A 23,420-nucleotide genomic window follows, 5' to 3' on the forward strand; every position below is an offset into this window, starting at 1 on the left:
CAGATGAACCCCCTCCTTGGCATCGTGGTGTACAAAAGGATATCAGTATATACTGTATTTGTAAAACCTATATAAAACAAATAAAAAACTTGTGTTGATGTGAGATCAATATTTAAATATTGATATTTGGTTCATCACTTTATTTTACTGGTGTGTGGTAATTTCAAAACTAGGCTTATTGACAGTAATGCATTGCACTGATCCTTTGTATTTAACAGATTTATTTTAATGAAAGGATATTGTTTCAGCCTTTCCCAACAGCAGAAACAGACAAGGGTGGAGTGGGTGGTGGATGAACTGAAGACATGTCAGGTTTTACCAGATGATGTTGCTGTTGACTCAAGACTGTTTGCTATGAGGAGTGCAGATCACGTAGGTTTAAAGTTTGCAGGACCCCTGCTATTTTTTGCATGCGAGGACCTCAACACAGTTCATAGATCATGTGTTAAGTTATAATCTAACAACACGCTCATCAAAACATTTCTGGGGGTTGATGCCCCCTCACCCCTTCCCTCTTTCCATTCTAGCTACATGTTTTCAGATAGGACAGAGAAATTTGATATAAATTTGATATAACATAAGTGAATAGTCTGTGTGGCTGTGTACAATAATAGATAGCATTGTTTGTTTTTATTAAGGTGTTTGATTTACTGTGGCGATTGATAAGCCATGATATCTGGTTTGTATGGGAGAGGGCAGAATACCTACAACACGAAGACTTGGATGTACTCACACAGATTCCATTCAAAGTAAGAGTATTTTGTACAATGGATGTTAATTTTTTAATTGTCAATTGTCAGATTGATTTGAAGTGTTATGAATAAAACAGTTTCGTGATCTGATTAGGTGTGGTCAACCTTCTGGGGTCAGTATGTTACAGTAAATATAAAAGCTTTGACACAATCTTCACAAACTTCTAACTTCAAAACAGGATGTGAATTATAAATACAGTAAATGTCTTTGTTATAATATAAAAAAATAAAATAAATTATAAAGTTTAGATGCAGCAAATTAATAACAATTCAAAGCTTTTAAAACAAAACTTTTTTCCCCAGTGGACACCAGAACCACCTCCCAAAAAGAAGAAAAGTAAAAAACCCAAGAAGTCATTACTGTCGGGGTTTGGATCTGGTTCAGCAGCTGGAGAGGATAGTGTAAGGATGAAGTATTTCTGAATTTTGTTATAAATATTTTCAGTATTAAATAAGTATATTGAACAGTTGTACAATAATGAATGATCAAAATATTCATTGCAGGTTTTGTACATTTTCTGAACCATAATGGTCAGCTCAGTGCCCAAGCTATTCAATATTGACTTGACAGATATAGGATATTAAATAAGTTTTTATTTCATGTGAGATTTTATGAAATGAGTCAAAAGAAATAAGAAAGGAAAACTTGAATTACATTTTTATCAAATAACTTAAAAAAAACATTTTGACAGGTTTATAAGTCATACTGTGGAGAACTTAAGCAGTGACATCCATTTTGTTGCAGCATTTACAGTTCATGACGTCACATCATTATCCATATTGTGACAAATGAAAAAAAGCTTGAGGGTATATCACATAAACTTATGTGATAAAATGATCTTATTAGCACTGTATTTACTGATGTGTTATATCCAGTACCACCTAGCTGTACAAATGAGTACTGACTTATGGGAAGAAATCATCTTAAATTGGAGTTTCTGATAAATGATAATGAACACTATCGGTAATTTGCCCATTAAAACTAAAAGCACATCTGATCCGTAGCAGTTTACAGGACTAATGCCTCATTTATTTTAATCTTAATAGAAAGATATGAATTGTTAAACAGAAAGTATAGAATTCAGTTTTGCATGTCTTAACTTATGACTTGTGTTCCTCTGTAGGGTACTTTAGACTCCATCGATCTGAGTACATGTACTCCATCACCAATACATGACCTTATGGTTTGTCTTACTCTCTACTGGGTATATGGTATACATCTCTAAAATGGTGATCAGTTGTCTTCTATTGTCTAAAATTAATTTCTTCTTATTTCTGCATAAAGTGTTTATCATTCTTTTATAACTAAAATGTATGATATATATACTTATTCCTTTGTATTTCTGAATGGGTAACTAGATATACATTCTTCTTAATTGTCTGTTGATGCTATTTAAAAATCTTTTTTTTCTATAGAATCCGATTTCTACTTGGTATGGGGAATATTTTGGTTGTGCTTGTGAGAATATTTTGTTGGCATTGTTTTGACTGTGACTTACCATTTAAATGAATGAAGCTATGATCATAATAAAAATCATCTTGATATTGATACAGTGGGGATTGGTATTTCTGTTTGTCTAACACCTTTCTAACCATAGAAACAGTTGCTGATTTAACAGACTAACATATGACAGTGTTTATTTGTGTACTATGTTATATATTTACCTAGCATCATTTAACCATTTCTGATACGTGTTGGTTATAATGTATACACTCTATATCAGTCATTTAACAAAGACTGGTCTAGGTGGTCTGTAATCATTTGGTAAATTCAATTTTAAAGAAAAGATTAATCAATCACCTCTTCTTTTGTATTGGTAATGATGTTAAGATCATTAAGATATTATACAAATGTTTAAAATAACCATCTAAAGTTTGGCTTTATAGGGCATTACGGTTACCATTTAGATTTCTTGTTTCAGATTTAGATTATTTTTTTAGTTTCCTGTTTTGAGTGTGATTTTCAGATAAAAAAATATTTCAGTGTGCAAACTGTATAATGTTCTGTGATTAACAGTAGTGTATACAGTATAAACCATCAGATATGATAGGATCAATGATACAAGGCTGCTTTATACATCGTAAGACTTCTGTATACTTATTGTCAGTGTATAGTACAAAAGCCACTTGGTAAAAATCACTTGTATATAATGATGAAAATTAAACAGGTATAATACTTAAATTACAATCAAATCAATAACATATCTAAATGTAGAACTTCAGTTTCAATTTTGTTATTTTGTATCATGAGAAACATGATGATAGTAAATCATGATAATAGATATCCAGGTTTTCCTGTCATTTTTACTTGGTGTCTCATTGTTTTATGGTACAGAGACACAATGCTGGACTAGTATACAACCATTGAACGCCATCTTTGTAACATCTACTAGTATGTGTGATGTTTCTTTTTCCAGTCAGATGATGTTATGGAGGATTGGGTTAAATTCCCGAATGCTGAGTGGGTGAAAAACTTCAAGAAGAAGAAAAGGGAATATGGAAACTACCCCAGTCCTGATGAATGTATCTTGGAAATGGTGAACTATCAACTCAGGGTATGTAACACCTATCATAGCAGACTTAGTGTCTTTATCGACCCTTTTGCTACATCAGATTCCCAGTTCACCTTTAACTTCACCAATAAGATAAACAAAACACAAACACATAAATGTATTTCACAGTGACAGAGGTACCACATGATTTAATCAAACCAAATAACATTTGTCAAACATCAAGACAATATGATTAATATTGTTCCATAAAACTACTACTGAATACAATGTATATATATATACTCTCATTTAATCAGTTATACCCTTAAACAACCAACAGCTCCAATGTATTGATTAATTATGAAATTAAAAATAAATGGTTTGGTGAAAATACAAGGGATGGTATAATGTGTTGATTTACCTATGATGGGAGACCTATTGTACTGTGAATTGTATGATATTATGTATGATGGGAGTCTGGGAGACCAATTGTACTGTGAATTGTATGATATTATGTATGATGGGAGTCTGGGAGACCTATTGTACTGTGAATTGTATGAGATAAAAAAATAAATTTTTCAGGGATCATTGTCTCATTAATTGTATCATCTTTCTCTACTTGAACTGATTTAATTTGTGTTTCTCCTTTCTGCTTTTGTCCCTCAGACATTTATACAATACACATGTACATTAAGAATTCAGAGAAACTTTTTTTCAATTTGATCAGAAGGAATTTAGTTGAATTTATAAATAATGAATATTGATATCTGGACTGTCCTGAACCGAGTACATACATACAATATACAGTGATAATGTTGGTAGAATACTTAACAGTCATTGTTCTGGAATTGATTTTTTACAGACCACAAGAGATGGGAGAAATCTGGCCTGCCATGTAAGTATACCTAGTTCAAACTGAGGTATATACATTGATCTGAAATCTCCTCAAGTGAATCATCAGCTATCAGTTTTGAGGAGGTTATATTACCTTGATATTATGATGGTATCATGGTGTTTTGGTTTGGTTAACACAATACACATAGTGACAATGAAAACAATACACACATGTGAGTGACAATGAAAACAATACACACAGTGACAATGAAAACAATACACACAGTGACAATGAAAACAATACACAGTGACAATGAAAACAATACACAGTGACAATGAAAACAATACACACAATGACAATGAAAACAATACACACAGTGACAATGAAAACAATACACACAGTGACAATGAAAACAATACACAGTGACAATGAAAACAATACACACAGTGACAATGAAAACAATACACACAGTGACAATGAAAACAATACACACAGTGACAATGAAAACAATACACACAGTGACAATGAAAACAATACACACAGTGACAATGAAAACAATACACACAGTGACAATAAAACAATACACACATGTGACAATGAAAACAATACACACAGTGATAATAAAAACAATACACACAGTGACAATGAAAACAATACACACAGTGACAATGAAAACAATACACACAGTGACAATGAAACAATACAAACATTTTAAGACATTCTGAATTTAATAGAACAATTTCAAACACTTCAGAACAAGTTTTATAATACATTACTAAATAATTCATTCACTTCAGACAAGTATGTGATATAAAAATATAGAGATGATCAGAGGGAAGATGAAAAGGTGATACCTGTATAAAATATAGAGATGATCAGAGGAAAGGTGAAAAGGTGATACCTGTATAAAATATAGCGATGATCAGAGGAAAGATGAAAAGGTGATACACTGTACCTGTATAAAATATAGAGATGATCAGAGGAAAGGTGAAAAGGTGATACCTGTATAAAATATAGAGATGATAAGAGGAAAGATGAAAAGGTGATACCTGTATAAAATATAGAGATGATAAGAGGAAAGGTGAAAAGGTGATACCTGTATAAAATATAGAGATGATCAGAGGAAAGATGAAAAGGTGATACCTGTATAAAATATAGAGATGATCAGAGGAAAGGTGATACCTGTATAAAATATAGAGATGATAAAAGGAAAGGTGAAAAGGTGATACCTGTATAAAATATAGAGATGATCAGAGGAAAGGTGAAAAGGTGATACCTGTATAAAATATAGCGATGATCAGAGGAAAGATGAAAAGGTGATACCTGTATAAAATATAGAGATGATCAGAGGAAAGGTGAAAAGGTGATACCTGTATCAAATATAGAGATGATCAGAGGGAAGATGAAAAGATAATACCTGTATAAAATATAGAGATGATCAGAGGAAAGATGAAAAGGTGATACCTGTATCAAACCAATAGATATCATTGGGGTGGGGGCCATCTTGTTTTGATTACTGGTTACTATTTCCCTATTCTAATGTACTTTAAGCTGGTATATAGTGTTAATTTATGCATTATGTATCAATGGATATTTCTAGGAGGATATATATACATGGATATCTAGTCATGGCAGAAAATGGTATGATCTCACCTAAATATGTTGCATGTGTTTTCGATATCTGCATGTCCTTTGTTTGGTTTATTTAATAATACCTTATTATGTGGACGGTGTACTGATGGGCATCACCACAGCAACAACAAGACACATGATAACCATGGCTTCCTGTAGGTAACGTTTTGCATAGTTTATTGTGTATTTTGAAGTGTGTATAGAGAACATTGATATATCTTAAGTACTGTGTCGTTTTACAGTTAGATTTTATAATTTGTATTCTATTTCAGACAATAGATGACTTTGTTGACAGTAGAGTGTTATGTGCTCTTGTCAACTCTTTTGTACCAAACACATTCACCACCGACCTCCTCCTCAATGACAGGTAATTACAACATGTCTCTTCTCACCTGTATAATCTGCCTTCCTCGGGTTTGTCCCCACCTAACCTGTATCATCTACCTTCCTAGGGTTTGTCCCCACCTCACCTGTATCATCTACCTTCCTAGGGTTTGTCCCCACCCCACCTGTATGATCTACCTTCCTAGGGTTTGTCCCCACCCCACCTGTATGATCTACCTAACTAGGGTTTGTCCCCACCCCACCTGTATCATCTACCTTCCCAGGGTTTGTCCCCACCCCACCTGTATTGTCTGCCTAACTAGGGTTTGTCCCCACCCCACCTGTATCATCTACCTTCCTAGGGTTTGTCCCCACCCCACCTGTATGATCTACCTAACTAGGGTTTGTCCCCACCCCACCTGTATCATCTACCTTCCTAGGGTTTGTCCCCACCCCACCTGTATCATCTACCTAACTAGGGTTTGTCCCCACCCCACCTGTATCATCTACCTTCCTAGGATTTGTCCCCACCCCACCTGTATCATCTACCTTCCTAGGGTTTGTCCCCACCCCACCTGTATTGTCTGCCTTACTAGGGTTTGTCCCCACCCCACTTGTATCATCTACCTAACTAGGGTTTGTCCCCACCCCACCTGTGTCATCTACCTTCCTAGGGTTTGTCCCCACCCCACCTGTACCATCTACCTTCCTAGGGTTTGTCCCTACCCCACCTGTACCATCTACCTTCCTAGGGTTTGTCCCCACCCCACCTGTATCATCTACCTTACTAGGGTTTGTCCCCACCCCACCTGTATCATCTACCTAACTAGGGTTTGTCCCCACCCCACCTGTATCATCTACCTTCCTAGGGTTTGTCCCCACCCCACCTGTATCATCTACCTAACTAGGGTTTGTCCCCACCTCACCTGTATCATCTACCTTACTAGGGTTTGTCCCCACCCCACCTGTATCATCTACCTTCCTAGGGTTTGTCCCCACCCCACCTGTATCATCTACCTTACTAGGGTTTGTCCCCACCCCACCTGTATCATCTACCTTCCTAGGGTTTGTCCCCACCCCACCTGTATCATCTACCTAACTAGGGTTTGTCCCCACCCCACCTGTATCATCTACCTTACTAGGGTTTGTCCCCACCCCACCTGTATCATCTACCTTCCTAGGGTTTGTCCCCACCCCACCTGTATCATCTACCTAACTAGGGTTTGTCCCCACCCCACCTGTATCATCTACCTTACTAGGGTTTGTCCCCACCCCACCTGTATCATCTACCTTACTAGGGTTTGTCCCCACCCCACCTGTATCATCTACCTAACTAGGGTTTGTCCCCACCCCACCTGTATCATCTACCTAACTAGGGTTTGTCCCCACCCCACCTGTATCATCTACCTTACTAGGGTTTGTCCCCACCCCACCTGTATCATCTACCTTCCTAGGGTTTGTCCCCACCCCACCTGTATCATCTACCTTCCTAGGGTTTGTCCCCACCCCACCTGTATCATCTATCTTCCTAGGGTTTGTCCCCACCCCACCTGTATCATCTACCTTCCTAGGGTTTGTCCCCACCCCACCTGTATCATCTACCTTCCTAGGGTTTGTCCCCACCCCACCTGTATCATCTACCTTCCTAGGGTTTGTCCCCACCCCACCTGTATTGTCTGCCTTACTAGGGTTTGTCCCCTCTTCTATGAAGTTACGTCATTTGCATGTAACATCAACTGATTTATAAATATGGATTTATTACGTTATTGAGGAAGAAAACTTTCTGTTTTTTTATCAGTGTTGTAAACATATAAATGTGTTGTGTTTTGTTACTATTCTCATAATTAGATATGCATGTTGAATTTTGTATAAAAGGATACCACGTAATTACCTGCATGAAGACATCACTGAAATATTCACGTAAAATGTTAACTGCCTATCATTACTATGGAATACAGCGTCTTTATTCATTACATGTAATGAATGTACTCCTTTTTAGGTGTACGGCACTGTATTTCAATTTGTAAAATGATGATTATTTTTCTTCTTTGTTGTCCAGTACTGTTTTTTCTACTTTGTCGTACAACACTTTGTTAGTATTATAATATAAGTGATTTTTTCCTTCTTTGTTGTACAACACTTTGTTAGTATTATAATATAAGTGATTTTTCCTTCTTTGTTGTATGTGTCACTGATCTACATGTTGTGGCACCTTGGTTATGTATTTCATAGATGGACGATAAACCTTGCACTGCGCACTGCAGAAAAAATGTTTTATGCCGAAACACCTTTTGACTCGGAGGATTTAGTCGAGGTATAACATTGGAGTGTTCATTAATTGTGATGATGATGACATGTAAATTTCATTAACATGACGTGTGTATATATGACATGTAAACCTCATTAACATGACGTGTGTATAGATGATATGTAAACCTCATTGACATGACGTGTGTATAGATGACATGTAAACTTTATTGACACGACGTGTGTATAGATGACATGTAAACTTTATTAACATGACGTGTGTATAGATGACATGTAAACTTTATTAACATGACGTGTGTATAGATGACATGTAAACTTCATGGACACGAGGTGTGTATAGATGACATGTAAACTTCATGGACACGAGGTGTGTATAGATGACATGTAAACTTCTTTGACATCATGTCTGTATATATGACATATAAACTTCATTAACATGACGTGTGTATAGATGACATGTAAACTTCATTGACATGACGTGTGTATAGATGAAATGTAAACTTCATTGACACGAGGTGTGTATAGATGACATGTAAACCTCATTAACATGACGTGTGTATAGATGACATGTAAACTTCATTGACACGACGTGTGTATAGATGACATGTAAACCTCATTTACATGACGTGTGTATAGATGACATGTAAACTTCATTGACACGATGTGTGTATAGATGACATGTAAACTTCATTGACACGACGTGTGTATAGATGACATGTAAACCTCATTAACATGACGTGTGTATAGATGACATGTAAACTTCATTGACACGATGTGTGTATAGATGACATGTAAACTTCATTGACACGACGTGTGTATAGATGAAATGTAAACCTCATTAACATGACGTGTGTATATATGACATGTAAACTTCATTGACACGATATGTATATATGACATGTAAACTTCATTAACATGACGTGTGTATAGATGACATGTAAACTTTATTAACATGACGTGTGTATATATGACATGTAAACTTCTTTGACATGATGTCTGTATATATGACATATAAACTTCATTAACATGACGTGTGTATAGATGACATGTAAACTTCATTAACATGACGTGTGTTTAGATGACATGTAAACTTCATTAACATGACGTGTGTATAGATGATATGTAAACTTCATTGACATGACGTGTGTACAGATGACATGTAAACCTCATTGACACGACGTGAGCTTAGATGACATGTTTTTGAAATACTGGCATTTTCTCCTAAAATTATAAAGTAAAGATCAACAAAATTATATCAGATATACTAAAAGTAATCTGGGGATTAGGGTTATTGACTTGTATTAAATGTAGTCATTCTTGTCTGAGATAAAAGTGAGCTTTTTAGGGAGATGGTCCCTTTTTTGATGGCGCAACAAAAAAGTTTTCATTAATCAGAATATTGACTTGTGAGTTATTAGACATTTTGTTTTTACTTTTAATGTTTTTAATTTCATGTGATGATATTTTTAGGCTGATCCAACAGCAGTGTGTTCCTATTTCTGCTTTTTCCTGATGATGGCATACAAGTACCGTCAGTGTAAAGCTGCCGTTAGTCGTGTGGTAAGTACATGTGTGTCCCTGATTCTTAATGACGGTGTACAGATAATATGTCAGTGTAAAACTTTATGTTTCTGTTTCCAAATGATGGCATATACCGTATTTGACCTAATAAGGGCGCCTGCCCTAATAAGAGCGCCCCTACCTTTTTTCAAGGAAATAAATCTTTGACTGAGTGTCAAAATGGTGTTCAAAAGTAATAATTCATGTGAAATATTTTGCTACTTTATGTGTTCAATTTTCTTCAGCAAATTAAGTAACTGGAACACATGTTTTCGCCACATTTTGTGTATTCCTACAGGCTACAGATGATCACATGTCAGTACACAGAGCACCCAAAACTAAACACACATACAAATAATAACTTACCATCTTTATTTGAAGATAAAGTAAAGACTTCATTCTTGTTGATAAATAACTTTTGTTCAGAACAGAAAGCTAGTAAAAGACATTGTAAATCAATTATTAGGTCAGAGAAAACGATGTCTGATATGATCTGGGAAATCACCTGTTTCTATAAATAGAACACAAAAGAGTTCCATTTGAACATAAATGGTGGAACACACGTTCTCTGGTCTAAAGATCAGCTGGCATGGTTTACGAGTTTACAGGAGTATTCAAGTCATGTTTAAGCTTAATATATGATAATGAATAGATATCTTCATCTGGAATATTTTTATGACTGAATATTTTTCCGTTTCCACAACCTTGGGTATTCTGCTATAAAGTATAGTCTGTTTCATAAAACTTCAGAATAACTAATCTTAATAAGGGCGCCCCCACTGTCAATTACCCGCGCCCTGCGCCCTTATTAGGTCAAATACGGTAAGTACTGCTACTTTAAGGTCCCATGGTAAGAACGTGTGTGCTACTTTCTGTTTATTTTCCTGACAGTGGTGTCATGTTAACATGGTCACTTGTATAATTGTAATAATTGTAAAAATAAGATGTCAATATCACCAGAAACAATACCAGTAAAGTATCTTAAAGTTTATGAGAGGAAAAACATCTTTAGTGGGTAACTAATGGGGTGTTAGTAATGTAATGTTTTCAAACAAAATTCAGGATAGTCATTACTGGATATAACTGACAAGGGAGGTAACTGAGGGGAGAGTTATCTTAAAGGGGAGATAACTTTAATGGGAGCTAAATGTCATTGGAGGCAACTGATTGAGGAAGTAATTAAAGGAGAAGTGTTTTACAGGTGAAATAACTAATTGGGAAGGTTCAGTACATGAGAGAGAGGTTACTGGGGATGTCTGATAGGGAAGGTACAGTACATGAGAGAGAGGTTACTGGGGATGTCTGATAGGGAAGGTACAGTACATGAGAGAGGTTACTGGGGATGTCTGATAGGGAAGGTACAGTACATGAGAGAGAGGTTACTGGGGATGTCTGATAGGGAAGGTACAGTACATGAGAGAGAGGTTACTGGGGATGTCTGATAGGGAAGGTACAATACATGAGAGAGAGGTTACTGGGGATGTCTGATAGGGAAGGTACAGTACATGAGAGAGAGGTTACTGGGGATGTCTGATAGGGAAGGTACAGTACATGAGAGAGAGGTTACTGGGGATGTCTGATAGGGAAGGTACAGTACATGAGAGAGGTTACTGGGGATGTCTGATAGGGAAGGTACGGTACATGAGAGAGGTTACTGGGGATGTCTGATAGGGAAGGTACAGTACATGAGAGAGAGGTTACTGGGGATGTCTGATAGGGAAGGTACGGTACATGAGAGAGAGGTTACCGGGGATGTCTGATAGGGAAGGTACAGTACATGAGAGAGGTTACCGGGGATGTCTGATAGGGAAGGTACAGTACAAGAGAGAGAGGTTACTGGGGATGTCTGATAGGGAAGGTACAGTACATGAGGGAGAGGTTACTGGGGATGTCTGATAGGGAAGGTACAGTACAGGAGAGAGAGGTTACTGGGGATGTCTGATAGGGAAGGTACAGTACATGAGAGAGAGGTTACTGGGGATGTCTGATAGGGAAGGTACGGTACATGAGAGAGAGGTTACTGGGGATGTCTAATAGGGAAGGTACAGTACATGAGAGAGAGGTTACTGGGGATGTCTGATAGGGAAGGTACAGTACATGAAAGAAAGGTTACAGGGGATGTCTGATAGGGAAGGTACGGTACATGAGAGAGAGGTTACAGGGGATGTCTGATAGGGAAGGTACGGTACATGAGAGAGAGGTTACTGGGGATGTCTGATCGGGAAGGTACAGTACATGGGAGAGAGGTTACTGGGGATGTCTGATAGGGAAGGTACAGTACATGAGAGAGGTTACTGGGGATGTCTGATAGGGAAGGTACAGTACAGGAGAGAGGTTACTGGGGATGTCTGATAGGGAAGGTACAGTACATGAGAGAGGGGTTACTGGGGATGTCTGATAGGGAAGGTACAGTACATGAGAGAGAGGTTACTGGGGATGTCTGATAGGGAAGGTACAGTACATGAGAGAGAGGTTACTGGGGATGTCTGATAGGGAAGGTACAGTACATGAGAGAGGTTACTGGGGATGTCTGATAGGGAAGGTCCAGTACATGGGAGAGAGGTTACTGGGGATGTCTGATAGGGAAGGTACAGTACATGAGAGAGAGGTTACCGGGGATGTCTGATAGGGAAAGTACAGTACATGAGAGAGAGGTTACTGGGGATGTCTAATAGGGAAGGTACAGTACATGAGAGAGAGGTTACTGGGGATGTCTGATAGGGAAGGTACAGTACATGAGAGAGAGGCTACCGGGAATGTCTGATAGGGAAGGTACAGTACATGAGAGAGAGAGAGAGGTTACTGGGGATGTCTGATAGGGAAGGTACAGTACATGAGAGAGAGGTTACTGGGGATGTCTGATAGGGAAGGTACAGTACATGAGAGAGAGGTTACTGGGGATGTCTGATAGGGAAGGTACAGTACATGAGAGAGAGGTTACTGGGGATGTCTGATAGGGAAGGTACAGTACATGAGAGAGAGGTTACTGGGGATGTCTGATAGGGAAGGTACAGTACATGAGAGAGAGGTTACTGGGGATGTCTGATAGGGAAGGTACAGTACATGAGGGAGAGGTTACTGGGGATGTCTGATAGGGAAGGTACAGTACATGAGAGAGAGGTTACTGGGGATGTCTGATAGGGAAGGTACAGTACATGAGAGAGAGGTTACTGGGGATGTCTGATAGGGAAGGTACAGTACATGAGAGAGAGGTTACTGGGGATGTCTGATAGGGAAGGTACAATACATGAGAGAGAGGTTACTGGGGATGTCTGATAGGGAAGGTACAGTACATGAGAGAGAGGTTACTGGGGATGTCTGATAGGGAAGGTACAGTACATGAGAGAGAGGTTACTGGGGATGTCTGATAGGGAAGGTACAGTACATGAGAGAGGTTACTGGGGATGTCTGATAGGGAAGGTACAGTACATGAGAGAGGTTACTGGGGATGTCTGATAGGGAAGGTACAGTACATGAGAGAGAGGTTACTGGGGATGTCTGATAGGGAAGGTACAGTACATGAGAGAGAGGTTACTGGGGATGTCTGATAGGGAAGGTACAGTACATGGGAGAGAGGTTACTGGGGATGTCTGATAGGGAAGGTACAGTACATGAGAGAGAGGTTACTGGGGATGTCTGATAGGGAAGGTACAGTACATGAGAGAGAGGTTACTGGGGATGTCTGATAGGGAAGGTACAATACATGAGAGAGAGGTTACTGGGGATGTCTGATAGGGAAGGTACAGTACATGAGAGAGAGGTTACTGGGGATGTCTGATAGGGAAGGTACAGTACATGAGAGAGAGGTTACTGGGGATGTCTGATAGGGAAGGTACAGTACATGAGAGAGAGGTTACTGGGGATGTCTGATAGGGAAGGTACGGTACATGAGAGAGGTTACTGGGGATGTCTGATAGGGAAGGTACGGTACATGAGAGAGAGGTTACTGGGGATGTCTGATAGGGAAGGTACAGTACATGAGAGAGAGGTTACTGGGGATGTCTGATAGGGAAGGTACAGTACATGAGAGAGAGGTTACTGGGGATGTCTGATAGGGAAGGTACAGTACATGAGAGAGAGGTTACTGGGGATGTCTGATAGGGAAGGTACAGTACATGAGAGAGAGGTTACAGGGGATGTCTGATAGGGAAGGTACGGTACATGAGAGAGAGGTTACTGGGGATGTCTGATCGGGAAGGTACAGTACATGGGAGAGAGGTTACTGGGGATGTCTGATAGGGAAGGTACAGTACATGAGAGAGAGGTTACTGGGGATGTCTGATAGGGAAGGTACAGTACATGAGAGAGGTTACTGGGGATGTCTGATAGGGAAGGTACAGTACATGAGAGAGAGGTTACTGGGGATGTCTGATAGGGAAGGTACAGTACATGAGAGAGAGGTTACCGGGGATGTCTGATAGGGAAGGTACAGTACATGAGAGAGAGGTTACTGGGGATGTCTGATAGGGAAGGTACAGTACATGAGAGAGAGGTTACAGGGGATGTCTGATAGGGAAGGTACAGTACATGAGAGAGAGGCTACTGGGAATGTCTTATAGGGAAGGTACAGTACATGAGAGAGAGAGAGAGGTTACTGGGGATGTCTGATAGGGAAGGTACAGTACATGAGAGAGAGGTTACTGGGGATGTCTGATAGGGAAGGTACAGTACATGAGAGAGAGGTTACTGGGGATGTCTGATAGGGAAGGTACAGTACATGAGAGAGAGGTTACTGGGGATGTCTGATAGGGAAGGTACAGTACATGAGAGAGAGGTTACTGGGGATGTCTGATAGGGAAGGTACAGTACATGAGAGAGAGGTTACTGGGGATGTCTGATAGGGAAGGTACAGTACATGAGAGAGAGGTTACTGGGGATGTCTGATAGGGAAGGTACAGTACAGGAGAGAGAGGTTACTGGGGATGTCTGATAGGGAAGGTACAGTACAGGAGAGAGAGGTTACTGGGGATGTCTGATAGGGAAGGTACAGTACATGAGAGAGAGGTTACTGGGGATGTCTGATAGGGAAGGTACAGTACATGAGAGAGGTTACTGGGGATGTCTGATAGGGAAGGTACAGTATATGAGAGAGGGGTTACTGGGGATGTCTGATAGGGAAGGTACAGTACATGAGAGAGGTTACTGGGGATGTCTGATAGGGAAGGTACAGTACATGAGAGAGAGGTTACTGGGGATGTCTGATAGGGAAGGTACAGTACATGAGAGAGAGGTTACTGGGGATGTCTGATAGGGAAGGTACAGTACATGAGAGAGAGGTTACTGGGGATGTCTGATAGGGAAGGTACAGTACATGAGAGAGAGGTTACTGGGGATGTCTGATAGGGAAGGTACAGTACATGAGAGAGAGGTTACTGGGGATGTCTGATAGGGAAGGTACAGTACATGAGAGAGAGGTTACTGGGGATGTCTGATAGGGAAGGTACAGTACATGGGAGAGAGGTTACTGAGGATGTCTGATAGGGAAGGTACAGTACATGAGAGAGGTTACTGGGGATGTCTGATAGGGAAGGTACAGTACATGAGAGAGAGGTTACTGGGGATGTCTGATAGGGAAGGTACAGTACATGAGAGAGAGGTTACTGGGGATGTCTGATAGGGAAGGTACAGTACACGAGAGAGGTTACTGGGGATGTCTGATAGGGAAGGTACAGTACATGAGAGAGGTTACTGGGGATGTCTGATAGGGAAGGTACAGTACATGAGAGAGAGGTTACTGGGGATGTCTGATAGGGAAGGTACAGTACATGAGAGAGAGGTTACTGGGGATGTCTGATAGGGAAGGTACAGTACATGGGAGAGAGGTTACTGGGGATGTCTGATAGGGAAGGTACAGTACATGAGAGAGAGGTTACTGGGGATGTCTGATAGGGAAGGTACAGTACATGAGAGAGAGGTTACTGGGGATGTCTGATAGGGAAGGTACAATACATGAGAGAGAGGTTACTGGGGATGTCTGATAGGGAAGGTACAGTACATGAGAGAGAGGTTACTGGGGATGTCTGATAGGGAAGGTACAGTACATGAGAGAGAGGTTACTGGGGATGTCTGATAGGGAAGGTACAGTACATGAGAGAGAGGTTACTGGGGATGTCTGATAGGGAAGGTACGGTACATGAGAGAGGTTACTGGGGATGTCTGATAGGGAAGGTACGGTACATGAGAGAGAGGTTACTGGGGATGTCTGATAGGGAAGGTACAGTACATGAGAGAGAGGTTACTGGGGATGTCTGATAGGGAAGGTACAGTACATGAGAGAGAGGTTACTGGGGATGTCTGATAGGGAAGGTACAGTACATGAGAGAGAGGTTACTGGGGATGTCTGATAGGGAAGGTACAGTACATGAGAGAGAGGTTACAGGGGATGTCTGATAGGGAAGGTACGGTACATGAGAGAGAGGTTACTGGGGATGTCTGATCGGGAAGGTACAGTACATGGGAGAGAGGTTACTGGGGATGTCTGATAGGGAAGGTACAGTACATGAGAGAGAGGTTACTGGGGATGTCTGATAGGGAAGGTACAGTACATGAGAGAGGTTACTGGGGATGTCTGATAGGGAAGGTACAGTACATGGGAGAGAGGTTACTGGGGATGTCTGATAGGGAAGGTACAGTACATGAGAGAGAGGTTACCGGGGATGTCTGATAGGGAAGGTACAGTACATGAGAGAGAGGTTACTGGGGATGTCTGATAGGGAAGGTACAGTACATGAGAGAGAGGTTACAGGGGATGTCTGATAGGGAAGGTACAGTACATGAGAGAGAGGCTACTGGGAATGTCTTATAGGGAAGGTACAGTACATGAGAGAGAGAGAGGTTACTGGGGATGTCTGATAGGGAAGGTACAGTACATGAGAGAGAGGTTACTGGGGATGTCTGATAGGGAAGGTACAGTACATGAGAGAGAGGTTACTGGGGATGTCTGATAGGGAAGGTACAGTACATGAGAGAGAGGTTACTGGGGATGTCTGATAGGGAAGGTACAGTACATGAGAGAGAGGTTACTGGGGATGTCTGATAGGGAAGGTACAGTACATGAGAGAGAGGTTACTGGGGATGTCTGATAGGGAAGGTACAGTACATGAGAGAGAGGTTACTGGGGATGTCTGATAGGGAAGGTACAGTACAGGAGAGAGAGGTTACTGGGGATGTCTGATAGGGAAGGTACAGTACAGGAGAGAGAGGTTACTGGGGATGTCTGATAGGGAAGGTACAGTACATGAGAGAGAGGTTACTGGGGATGTCTGATAGGGAAGGTACAGTACATGAGAGAGGTTACTGGGGATGTCTGATAGGGAAGGTACAGTATATGAGAGAGAGGTTACTGGGGATGTCTGATAGGGAAGGTACAGTACATGAGAGAGGTTACTGGGGATGTCTGATAGGGAAGGTACAGTACATGAGAGAGAGGTTACTGGGGATGTCTGATAGGGAAGGTACAGTACATGAGAGAGAGGTTACTGGGGATGTCTGATAGGGAAGGTACAGTACATGAGAGAGAGGTTACTGGGGATGTCTGATAGGGAAGGTACAGTACATGAGAGAGAGGTTACTGGGGATGTCTGATAGGGAAGGTACAGTACATGAGAGAGAGGTTACTGGGGATGTCTGATAGGGAAGGTACAGTACATGAGAGAGAGGTTACTGGGGATGTCTGATAGGGAAGGTACAGTACATGGGAGAGAGGTTACTGAGGATGTCTGATAGGGAAGGTACAGTACATGAGAGAGGTTACTGGGGATGTCTGATAGGGAAGGTACAGTACATGAGAGAGAGGTTACTGGGGATGTCTGATAGGGAAGGTACAGTACATGAGAGAGAGAGAGAGGTTACTGGGGATGTCTGATAGGGAAGGTACAGTACATGAGAGAGAGGTTACTGGGGATGTCTGATAGGGAAGGTACAGTACATGAGAGAGAGGTTACTGGGGATGTCTGATAGGGAAGGTACAGTACATGAGAGAGGTTACTGGGGATGTCTGATAGGGAAGGTACAGTACATGAGAGAGGTTACTGGGGATGTCTGATAGGGAAGGTACGGTACATGAGAGAGAGGTTACTGGGGATGTCTGATAGGGAAGGTACAGTACATGAGAGAGAGGTTACTGGGGATGTCTGATAGGGAAGGTACAGTACATGAGAGAGAGGTTACTGGGGATGTCTGATAGGGAAGGTACAGTACATGAGAGAGAGGTTACTGGGGATGTCTGATAGGGAAGGTACAGTACATGAGAGAGAGGTTACTGGGGATGTCTGATAGGGAAGGTACAGTACATGGGAGAGAGGTTACTGGGGATGTCTGATAGGGAAGGTACAGTACATGAGAGAGAGGTTACTGGGGATGTCTGATAGGGAAGGTACAGTACATGAGAGAGAGGTTACTGGGGATGTCTGATAGAAGTAATAACTAAGACATTTTAACTCTTCCTATCCAGGACTACATCAGTATGTTGATCCGAGAATGTAACCATGAGATTAGTAAGTTCCCTGCCATTGTGTCCAACATGCAGGAGCTTCAGCGACGGAAGGAGGTGAAGACCGAGATTGAACAACACAAACAAGGTAAAATTTGTTAGTTTGTCTGAACAACAAAACAATGTAAAATGTGTACCAAAACTACCAAATCCTTAGGAAAAGTTATTTTCTGCACCAATATAATTTTCACATTATTTGTACGTAACCCACACTATTTGTAATCTCCATACAACATCTACCATTTCCACAGGAAAATGCGTTTCCTTTTAGTTAAATTAAATTAATATCAATGTGTTTAGTTTTCCTCCAGTTGTAGTATGTAAGAGAATACCACTTGTTGTGGTTGTTAAACCTGTTAACCAGTAAATGTTATCACACTATATAGTTTGTGATGCTATTTTTAACAGCTCTGGACAAGTTCAATAACAGATTTGATATCCCCTACTGTAAGAAGTGGCTAAACCATGTAGAATATGTACAGAATGAGGTAGGTATTTACTTTCATTTTCTCTGAATTATGAAGACAGACTGTACCTACTTATATTTACAAACTGATGATGAGTGAAGTATCTAATTTAGCATAACAACGCAGTTTGTTACAGTGAAAACTTGACACATGTAAGATTTGAAATGACTATTCCACTTCACAGAAATGTTTAAATTTGTTAAAATATCAGACAGAAATTTGTACTTTGTTCTTAGAAACAAATTTCTCTTAAAATACATGCTGTCATTCATAATAAGATTTATATTGGTATGTTTTTTCTCCAAACTCTTGGCATAGATAAGATGAAAAAACATGTTATGTGACTGAATTCTGTGTGTAGGTGAGGAGACTATTCTTATGTGACTGAATTCTGTGTGTAGGTGAGGAGACTATTGTTATGTGACTGAATTCTCTGTGTAGGTGAGGAGACTATTGTTATGTGACTGAATTCTCTGTGTAGGTGAGGAGACTATTGTTATGTGACTGAATTCTCTGTGTAGGTGTGGAGACTATTGTTATGTGACTGAATTCTGTGTGTAGGTGAGGAGACTATTGTTATGTGACTGAATTCTGTGTGTAGGTGAGGAGACTATTGTTATGTGACTGAATTCTGTGTGTAGGTGAGGAGACTATTGTTATGTGACTGAATTCTGTGTGTAGGTGAGGAGACTATTGTTATGTGACTGAATTCTCTGTGTAGGTGAGGAGACTTGTTATGTGACTGAATTCTCTGTGTAGGTGAGGAGACTATTGTTATGTGACTGAATTCTCTGTGTAGGTGAGGAGACTATTGTTATGTGACTGAATTCTCTGTGTAGGTGAGGAGACTATTGTTATGTGACTGAATTCTGTGTGTAGGTGAGGAGACTATTGTTATGTGACTGAATTCTCTGTGTAGGTGAGGAGACTATTGTTATGTGACTGAATTCTGTGTGTAGGTGAGGAGACTATTGTTATGTGACTGAATTCTGTGTGTTAGGTGAGGAGACTATTGTTATGTGACTGAATTCTGTGTGTAGGTGAGGAGACTATTGTTATGTGACTGAATTCTGTGTGTAGGTGAGGAGACTATTGATATGTGACTGAATTCTCTGTGTTTGTGAGGAGACTATTGTTATGTGACTGAATTCTGTGTGTAGGTGAGGAGACTATTGTTATGTGACTGAATTCTGTGTGTAGGTGAGGAGACTATTGTTATGTGACTGAATTCTCTGTGTAGGTGAGGAGACTATTGTTATGTGACTGAATTCTCTGTGTAGGTGAGGAGACTATTGTTATGTGACTGAATTCTCTGTGTAGGTGAGGAGACTATTGTTATGTGACTGAATTCTATGTGTTAGGTGAGGAGACTGTTGTTATGTGACTGAATTCTCTGTGTAGGTGAGGAGACTATTGTTATGTGACTGAATTCTCTGTGTGTAGGTGAGGAGACTATTGTTATGTGACTGAATTCTGTGTGTAGATGAGGAGACTATTGTTATGTGACTGAATTCTGTGTGTAGATGAGGAGACTATTGTTATGTGACTGAATTCTGTGTGTAGATGAGGAGACTATTGTTATGTGACTGAATTCTGTGTGTAGGTGAGGAGACTATTGTTATGTGACTGAATTCTCTGTGTAGGTGAGAAGACTATTGTTATGTGACTGAATTCTGTGTGTTGGTGAGGAGACTATTGTTATGTGACTGAATTCTGTGTGTAGATGAGGAGACTATTGTTATGTGACTGAATTCTGTGTGTAGATGAGGAGACTATTGTTATGTGACTGAATTCTGTGTGTAGATGAGGAGACTATTGTTATGTGACTGAATTCTGTGTGTAGATGAGGAGACTATTGTTATGTGACTGAATTCTGTGTGTTGGTGAGGAGACTATTGTTATGTGACTGAATTCTGTGTGTAGATGAGGAGACTATTGTTATGTGACTGAATTCTCTGTGTAGGTGAGGAGACTATTGTTATGTGACTGAATTCTATGTGTTGGTGAGGAGACTGTTGTTATGTGACTGAATTCTCTGTGTAGGTGAGGAGACTATTGTTATGTGAATGAATTCTCTGTGTGTAGGTGAGGAGACTATTGTTATGTGACTGAATTCTCTGTGTAGGTGAGGAGACTGTTGTTATGTGACTGAATTCTCTGTGTAGGTGAGGAGACTATTGTTATGTGACTGAATTCTGTGTGTAGGTGAGGAGACTATTGTTATGTGACTGAATTCTCTGTGTAAGTGAGGAGACTATTGTTATGTGACTGAATTCTGTGTGTAGGTGTGGAGACTATTGTTATGTGACTGAATTCTGTGTGTAGGTGAGGAGACTACTGTTATGTGACTGAATTCTCTGTGTAAGGTGAGGAGACTATTGTTATGTGACTGAATTCTCTGTGTAGGTGTGGAGACTATTGTTATGTGACTGAATTCTGTGTGTAGGTGAGGAGACTACTGTTATGTGACTGAATTCTCTGTGTAGGTGAGGAGACTATTGTTATGTGACTGAATTCTCTGTGTAGGTGAGGAGACTATTGTTATGTGATTGAATTCTCTGTGTAGGTGAGGAGACTATTGTTATGTGACTGAATTCTCTGTGTAGGTGAGGAGACTATTGTTATGTGACTGAATTCTCTGTGTGTAGGTGAGGAGACTATTGTTATGTGACTAAATTCTGTGTGTAGGTGAGGAGACTGTTGTTACGTGACTGAATTCTCTGCGTAGGTGAGGAGACTATTGTTATGTGACTGAATTCTCTGTGTAGGTGAGGAGACTATTGTTATGTGACTGAATTCTCTGTGTAGGTGAGGAGACTATTGTTATGTGACTGAATTCTCTGTGTAGGTGAGGAGACTATTGTTATGTGACTGAATTCTCTGTGTAGGTGAGGAGACTGTTGTTATGTGACTGAATTCTCTGTGTAGGTGAGGAGACTATTGTTATGTGACTGAATTCTCTGTGTAGGTGAGGAGACTATTGTTATGTGACTGAATTCTCTGTGTAGGTGAGGAGACTATTGTTATGTGACTGAATTCTCTGTGTAGGTGAGGAGACTATTGTTATGTGACTGAATTCTCTGTGTAGGTGAGAATACTATTGTTATGTAACTGAATTCTGTGTGTTGGTGAGGAGACTATTGTTATGTGACTGAATTATATGTGTTGGTGAGGAGACTGTTGTTATGTGACTGAATTCTATGTGTGTAGGTGAGGAGACTATTGTTATGTGACTGAATTCTCTGTGTAGGTGAGGAGACTATTGTTATGTAACTGAATTCTCTGTGTAGGTGAGGAGACTATTGTTATGTGACTGAATTCTCTGTGTAGGTGAGGAGACTATTGTTATGTGACTGAATTCTCTGTGTAGGTGAGGAGACTATTGTTATGTGACTGAATTCTGTGTGTAGGTGAGGAGACTATTGTTATGTGACTGAATTCTCTGTGTAGGTGAGGAGACTATTGTTATGTGACTGAATTCTCTGTGTAGGTGAGGAGACTATTGTTATGTGACTGAATTCTCTGTGTAGGTGAGGAGACTATTGTTATGTGACTGAATTCTCTGTGTAGGTGAGGAGACTATTGTTATGTGACTGAATTCTCTGTGTAGGTGAGGAGACTATTGTTATGTGACTGAATTCTCTGTGTAGGTGAGGAGACTATTGTTATGTGACTGAATTCTCTGTGTAGGTGAGGAGACTATTGTTATGTGACTGAATTCTCTGTGTAGGTGAGGAGACTATTGTTATGTGACTGAATTCTCTGTGTAGGTGAGGAGACTATTGTTATGTGACTGAATTCTCTGTGTAGGTGAGGAGACTATTGTTATGTGACTGAATTCTCTGTGTAGGTGAGGAGACTATTGTTATGTGACTGAATTCTGTGTGTAGGTGAGGAGACTATTGTTATGTGACTGAATTCTGTGTGTAGGTGAGGAGACTATTGTTATGTGACTGAATTCTGTGTGTAGGTGAGGAGACTATTGTTATGTGACTGAATTCTGTGTGTAGGTGAGGAGACTATTGTTATGTGACTGAATTCTCTGTGTAGGTGAGGAGACTATTGTTATGTGACTGAATTCTCTGTGTAGGTGAGGAGACTATTGTTATGTGACTGAATTCTGTGTGTAGGTGAGGAGACTATTGTTATGTGACTGAATTCTGTGTGTAGGTGAGGAGACTATTGTTATGTGACTGAATTCTGTGTGTAGGTGAGGAGACTATTGTTATGTGACTGAATTCTATGTGTAGGTGAGGAGACTATTGTTATGTGACTGAATTCTCTGTGTAGGTGAGGAGACTATTGTTATGTGACTGAATTCTCTGTGTAGGTGAGGAGACTATTGTTATGTGACTGAATTCTGTGTGTAGGTGAGGAGACTATTGTTATGTGACTGAATTCTGTGTGTAGGTGAGGAGACTATTGTTATGTGACTGAATTCTGTGTGTAGGTGAGGAGACTATTGTTATGTGACTGAATTCTGTGTGTAGGTGAGGAGACTATTGTTATGTGACTGAATTCTCTGTGTAGGTGAGGAGACTATTGTTATGTGACTGAATTCTCTGTGTAGGTGAGGAGACTATTGTTATGTGACTGAAT

General features: G+C 40.1%; 1 protein-coding gene across 2 annotated transcripts in view; it reads left to right on the forward strand.

The window, feature by feature from the left end:
* LOC117336075 overlaps nt 1–23,420 on the forward strand; it is a 50,003-nt gene that overhangs the window by 1,382 nt on the left and 25,201 nt on the right. The window contains exons 3-13 of one of the 2 annotated variants that reach the window (XM_033896442.1): nt 249–372; nt 639–749; nt 1,056–1,154; nt 1,877–1,936; nt 3,170–3,307; nt 4,107–4,139; nt 5,984–6,078; nt 8,268–8,349; nt 9,774–9,863; nt 18,316–18,442; nt 18,763–18,842. In XM_033896442.1, coding sequence (XP_033752333.1) covers nt 249–372; nt 639–749; nt 1,056–1,154; nt 1,877–1,936; nt 3,170–3,307; nt 4,107–4,139; nt 5,984–6,078; nt 8,268–8,349; nt 9,774–9,863; nt 18,316–18,442; nt 18,763–18,842 — 1,039 coding nt within the window. The remainder of the gene's footprint in view (nt 1–248; nt 373–638; nt 750–1,055; nt 1,155–1,876; nt 1,937–3,169; nt 3,308–4,106; nt 4,140–5,983; nt 6,079–8,267; nt 8,350–9,773; nt 9,864–18,315; nt 18,443–18,762; nt 18,843–23,420) is intronic. The other variant, XM_033896443.1, reaches the window with a different exon arrangement.

Source organism: Pecten maximus, chromosome 10, assembly GCF_902652985.1.
Source record: "Pecten maximus chromosome 10, xPecMax1.1, whole genome shotgun sequence".
Classification (NCBI taxonomy): domain Eukaryota; kingdom Metazoa; phylum Mollusca; class Bivalvia; order Pectinida; family Pectinidae; genus Pecten; species Pecten maximus.